Source organism: Coregonus clupeaformis, chromosome 24 (assembly GCF_020615455.1).
Source record: "Coregonus clupeaformis isolate EN_2021a chromosome 24, ASM2061545v1, whole genome shotgun sequence".
NCBI lineage: Eukaryota > Metazoa > Chordata > Actinopteri > Salmoniformes > Salmonidae > Coregonus > Coregonus clupeaformis.
In genome coordinates, this window is record NC_059215.1 from 28,575,068 (window position 1) to 28,581,733 (window position 6,666).

The window sequence follows — 6,666 nt, forward strand, 5'->3', positions numbered from 1 at the left end:
AATCCAGGTGTGCAAAGCTCTTAGACTTGCTCAGAAAGACTCACAGCTCTAATCGCTGCCAAAGGTGATTCTAACATGTATTAACTGAGGGGAATGAATACTTATGTAAATTAGATATTTCTGTATTTCATTTTCAATAATAATAAAGTTAAATTAAAAATAAAGTGTTTTCACTTTGTCATTATGGGGTATTGTGTGTAGATGGGTGAGACAAAAATCTATAATCGATTTTGAATTCAGCCTGTAACACAACAAAATGTGGAGTAAGTCCAGGGGTACAGTGGGGGAAAAAAGTATTTAGTCAGCCACCAATTGTGCAAGTTCTCCCACTTAAAAAGATGAGAGAGGCCTGTAATTTTCATCATAGGTACACGTCAACTATGACAGACAAAATGAGAAAAAAAATCCAGAAAATCACATTGTAGGATTTTTTATGAATTTATTTGCAAATTATGGTGGAAAATAAGTATTTGGTCAATAACAAAAGTTTCTCAATACTTTGTTATATACCCTTTGTTGGCAATGACACAGGTCAAACGTTTTCTGTAAGTCTTCACAAGGTTTTCACACACTGTTGCTGGTATTTTGGCCCATTCCTCCATGCAGATCTCCTCTAGAGCAGTGATGTTTTGGGGCTGTCGCTGGGCAACACAGACTTTCAACTCCCTCCAAAGATTTTCTATGGGGTTGAGATCTGGAGACTGGCTAGGCCACTCCAGGACCTTGAAATGCTTCTTACGAAGCCACTCCTTCGTTGCCCGGGCGGTGTGTTTGGGATCATTGTCATGCTGAAAGACCCAGCCACGTTTCATCTTCAATGCCCTTGCTGATGGAAAGAGGTTTTCACTCAAAATCTCACGATACATGGCCCCATTCATTCTTTCCTTTACATGGATCAGTCGTCCTGGTCCCTTTGCAGAAAAACAGCCCCAAAGTATGGTGTTCTTTGGATGCAACTCAGCATTCTTTGTCCACCAAACACGACGAGTTGAGTTTTTACCAAAAAGTTCTATTTTGGGTTCATCTGACCATATGACATTCTCCCAATCCTCTTCTGGATCATCCAAATGCACTCTAGCAAACTTCAGACGGGCCTGGACATGTACTGGCTTAAGCAGGGGGACACGTCTGGCACTGCAGGATTTGAGTCCCTGGCGGCGTAGTGTGTTACTGATGGTAGGCTTTGTTACTTTGGTCCCAGCTCTCTGCAGGTCATTCACTAGGTCCCCCCGTGTGGTTCTGGGATTTTGCTCACCGTTCTTGTGATCATTTTGACCCCACGGGGTGAGATCTTGCGTGGAGCCCCAGATCGAGGGAGATTATCAGTGGTCTTGTATGTCTTCCATATCCTAATAATTGCTCCCACAGTTGATTTCTTCAAACCAAGCTGCTTACCTATTGCAGATTCAGTCTTCCCCAGCCTGGTGCAGGTCTACAATTTTGTTTCTGGTGTCCTTTGACAGCTCTTTGGTCTTGGCCATAGTGGAGTTTGGAGTGTGACTGTTTGAGGTTGTGGACAGGTGTCTTTTATACTGATAACAAGTTCAAACAGGTGCCATTAATACAGGTAACGAGTGGAGGACAGAGGAGCCTCTTAAAGAAGAAGTTACAGGTCTGTGAGAGCCAGAAATCTTGCTTGTTTGTAGGTGACCAAATACTTATTTTCCACCATAATTTGCAAATAAATTCATTAAAAATCCTACAATGTGATTTTCTGGAGAAAAAAAATCTCAATTTGTCTGTCATAGTTGACGTGTACCTATGATGAAAATTACAGGCCTCTCTCATCTTTTTAAGTGGGAGAACTTGCACAATTGGTGGCTGACTAAATACTTTTTTCCCCCACTGTATGAATACTTTCTGAAGGCACTGTATAGATAACAATTATATTTTTACTAGAGACATACAATTTCATAAGATAATGTGGATTAGAGGAGAGAAGACCTAAATTCCTGTAGCCTATGTAACCCATTGAACATTGATACAACATTGATTCACATTGAATGCATTGCATGCGTCTTGTTGCATATAACAATGTTCATTAGATATAATTCATATGCTAGTTATAACTAGGGCCCTAGGTTTTTTCCTGGGTTGGTCAAACACTCCTGGCTCAAGTTCAATGAAGCATGACTGAGATTGGTATCCTTAATTGATTTGTACCCTCTCTCCCCTGCAGCACATGGTGCACATGGTGTGGCGGCAGTGGCCAATCACGGGGGCCAGGTGGGGGGCCATGGACATGGTCTGGGCTCTGTGCTCAGGGACCTGGTGAAGCCTGGGGACGAGAACCTGCGGGAGATGAACAAAAAGCTGCAGAACATGCTGGAGGAACAGCTGACAAAGAACATGCATCTACAGAAGGTAGGCTACTGTACACTACTGTGCAGTAAAAGAGAACAAGTTGAGTAGGCAGGGGATGGGAAACCGTTGCTGTTGAGGGTGGTGGTGACGCTAGTGAATTAAATGGTGTGTGTTCCGTAAACACATTGGATGTGTTCAAGTGGTTCAGAACCTGTAGTTAGAAGAGTTAAAGTGTGGGGCTCCATACCAATGGCCACTGACAGTGGGAGATGTGTGTAGTCAGTGTGACTGTGTAGGTGGCATGCCTGCCTGTGTGCTGCTGTCGTCCATCCCTGAGACTAGCGCACCATGGGGGGAGTATTCATCACAGGCCAAGGCGTGGGCGCTCCTTAATGTTCAAATGGTTTTCTATGCAGAAATAGAAATAGGTCTCCCCCAAGCAAAGCATGGTGGTGCAGTCTCATGAGTTTGATGGGATTACAGTGTGGTGTTTCTATCTTCATGAAGACTTTTACCTCAGAACATGAACCTATCAAATGTCCCCTGGCCTTTTTGACGAACTGTGCTGAACTAATGGGGGGGGCTCTTTCCACTGTCCATACTGAGTGGTAACTGACCCTGCTCTGTTTAGTGTTGCATTAGTGATACTGTGAGGGGTCCGTGTTAATATTTATATTGTGTGTGAGTATGTAAGTTGGTTAGCTACAGTGAGGGGGTGTAGTGCTCTAGTCGGTCTTGGAGACAGTCTGGATCTTTGGCTGTGTAGGAGGAGTGCTTCGTGCCCATGGGGAGTTGTAGGTTACACAAACACCCGGCTTAAACCTAGGCTTGGAAGACACACAAGAAATGTAGGATTTTACTTGCAGGCACTCTGGCATTGCTAACTTTCTAGATAACTTACAAGAGCTATGTCCTGCATAAAAATAAAGCTAGCCTGAAATTCTGTTGTAGTCCTCTTCGATACCCAAAATGAACAAATCTACACCTTTTTGATTTACAGACAGCCGAGCCGATGTTCCCCTTTGACGTTATCCATCGTAAATATAATAATTTATGCATGATACATTTTCTGAGAACGTCATGCATTGGATTTATGCAGATAGGAGCTCAATTACAGTGCCCATAAATGTGCCAAGGAATAGACAGTATTAAATATAATACATCCAAGAATGAGACATGGAGAATTCTGTCATTCTGTCACAAAGCCTTTACATGACAGCTGGAAGAAGTGGCTGCAGGCTCTTACACAAGCATCCCAAAGCTGGTGGCAAGTTGTGCCATGCTTGTTAACAGCAACTTAACGGTTTGCTTTTTATCCAAATTTAAATGAGAAAATGTTGATCTGATTATACACTTGAGAGGGTGCTCAAGGGGAGAGCAACCATGTGTAGCTGTCCCCATCCCTCTCCTCCTCCTCTGCTAATGCCTCTCCACCCACCCCCTTCCCTCCCCCTGCTACCAAGCAGCCCTTCAGGCATGGGCTCCCACCAGTGCAGAATGACAGGGCGCTGTGGTGAAAGTGCAAGATGGTTGTGTTTGCTGCTGGTGAACCTGCAGATGGGCAGACAGGCTCCTGGTTGCCCCCATCTTCTCTCTGGATTCCAGGGGCAGCGGCGAGCAGCGAGCTCATTAATATTTAGTGCCTGTTGGGGCCGCCAGCCCAGAAACAAACAGCCCTGTTAATATTTTATGGCTCTTGCTTTAGTGAGCACGCAGAGAACATTGGCTTTTTCTGGGAGGAGATTACAGCTGAACCCGAGTCCGTCTGTCTAATGGCTCCCCCGCACCCTTCACTCTATAATTGTCACTTACAGTTCTTTCCCAACACCTTATATCAACTCTCTGAAGTTCTGTAGTCCGTAGATAAAGTACATCAGATCGAAAGAGGATGCATGATGAAAGAGATGTCTTGCAGTTAGATATGAAGCTGGCAGAAATTAGCAGAGGTTGTTGTTTGTACTCAGCTTTGTGGTATTAAAATAGCAATTTATGTTTTTGTCTTTTTTTAGGATCTTGAAGTTCTGTCTCAGGAGATTGTCCGTTTAAGTAAAGACTCAAGTTATGGAGCTGGCTCAGCCACGGGCTAAAAGACTGGACCCAGTCCCTCTGACCAGCACTCCTCCTTCACTCTCTCATCACCTGTTTCTGTGGCTAATGAGGATACTACACATTCATCCATGCTGACTGAACCTCTGGCCCGGGAACACAGATAAATGGAGAGAGAGGAAGGTATGGAGTGAAGGGGGTTAGTTATTTTGCAACTGCTTTACAACTGAATGTACTTATTGTAACATGTCTTGGTTCTTTCTGTGACTCTTGAGAAAAATTGCGTATTGGGGCCTGACTACTACGTCAGGTTGCTCTGTCTGCCCCCCACACACACACTCTGGTGTGCTCTGAAGAATGCAACGCTGGCAGGAACCAGAATGCCAGGAAATCTCTAGGACAGTGCATTACTGGTTCAGATCTTCAAGAGATTGTTTAATGTTGTGAATAACGAGACATTCTGCTTACTCATACAGAGAGGCTTAAGCTGTTGTGTTTTGCCTGTACTTGTATTAATTTCGCTATACTTTAAACTCGGCAACTCTTGTTTTTGTATCAATCCTGTATATATGAATATGAAAAATCAACTGTAGTAATTTATCGGTCTCAGAGTAAGAAGTATTGCATATGAAGCAAAATTATTGTCAAAGATTTACGGCCGTCATACATTATAGATGCTGAAGTGTCCAGTTGAATATGTCTGGGGGAAATTGCAAGTATCCTAAAGCCAGTAGTAAAGTAAATAGAGAAAAACCTGAATAGAATGCATAGCCTATCATCTCAGACTAGCGTTGGGGACTGGACCAAACCACCGGTGTGTCGACTCACTGGGTTAGATCTCTGTGCTCTTTTAGTTTGCACGCGGCACCAGCGCTGTGACTGCAGCAGAGGCATGGATGCGGCCTTGGCTGCTGAGCATCTGCTGTCAACCTGAATAGGTTGTCCAGAAACTGGCTAGATGCCTGCTTTGTGCCCCGCTTTCAAATGTTACTTTAGCTGCTTTCTCTATCCCCAATTAAACCCCCGGTGTAGTTAGATTTGCGGATGTAATTCCGCCTTAACTCCACTTTGATATGTTGTTAAGTAATTAGATTATAGATGCACTAAGAAACAGAGGATTCTCTTTTGAGGAGATTAATTTGTTTGAGAACTAATCTCCCCCTGGCTAAGGTCTAACAGCGGTGTCGGTAGTCTGAGTGAAACACTTCCATTCACTCTATATGAAGAACTTGCCCAGTGCACTAGAGTGATGGTCCGGATGAGGGAAACTTGGATCATGTAAAGCTGGTCTCTTAGTTTGCCTTTGACTAATTTAGCAAATGTATTATTTTAAATGATTTCTCAACGTGACTGATCAACAGTAGCTTGGCAGATTAAATGTGTGATTGTTTAAGTGGACTGAGCATGTGTACTGGTGTTAGCCTTTTATACTTTGAGACATGTTTCCCTTATTTGAGAATGTCAGTCAAAACTTTAGGAACAAACAGATTGGTTCATTGGAAGCCCCCCAGACTATCGTATCTCCTGTCTACATATCTGCCTGAAATCAAGAAGGATATAAATGTACGTCACTAGTTAGTCATTTAACATTAAGACTTTTATCTTTAACATTTTGAAATTATGATTTTTTAAAATTATACCAGTAATCTATGTGTAATGCTAAGTTTATACAGTAATGCACCCCTACTCCTACCATAGGCATGTTTGGCAGATGTGTTCCGGAACTTTCTTTGAACAACCAGTCACCCATTGGAGACAAAATGGAAGACTTTGATTCAGATGAGTATATTGGGTATAATAAGTGATACTGTAGATAAGTACACTCTGCACTTTTTCAATACATTAAAGATTGTGTGCTTTATTTAATTCATCCTGTCCACTTTTCCATTTACTTGCCTTTAAATATTTGAATTGCCAAACTCGGCTGCAGCAAAGTCCTCATTACTACTAAAAGATATAATCATTCAGGGTTTTATTAAAAGGTATAGAACACAGCACTCAACTGCTTCCCCAGTGGACTATTCCTTTCTTTCAGATGTATGTATTTGTCAACTGTTTCTCCAGCTAAATGATATTCATGAAGTGTCAATAAAAATGGCTGTAAAATGTATTCCATGTTTAATCTCTTTGGTGATTTGTCATTTCGGAAAGCAAGAGCAATTTGTTTTCCTAACTTGTAGAGAACACAAGGTTGATCTGAAGTTATATTTGCGCTCACGTTTCTGCAGTTATCTGAGGCACAGTATTTCTCCCTTACGTATAGCTCAACACCTCTGTTCTAACACCTGCAGTGTTCATATTGTTCATATTCAGCTC

At 42.5% G+C, this 6,666-nt stretch overlaps 1 protein-coding gene across 3 annotated transcripts in view; it reads left to right on the forward strand.

Annotated features, from left to right (window-relative positions):
- LOC121538363 (GRIP1-associated protein 1) overlaps positions 1-6,460 on the forward strand; it is a 55,070-nt gene extending 48,610 nt beyond the window's left edge. For 2 of the 3 annotated variants that reach the window (XM_041846292.1, XM_041846293.1), the window contains 2 exons: positions 2,180-2,364; positions 4,314-4,681. In XM_041846292.1, coding sequence (XP_041702226.1) covers positions 2,180-2,364; positions 4,314-4,391 — 263 coding nt within the window. In that variant the 3' untranslated portion in view covers positions 4,392-4,681. Of the gene's footprint in view, positions 1-2,179; positions 2,365-4,313; positions 4,682-6,048 lie in introns of those variants that run through there. The other variant, XR_005995193.1, reaches the window with a different exon arrangement.
- The last annotated feature ends 206 nt before the right edge of the window (positions 6,461-6,666 follow it).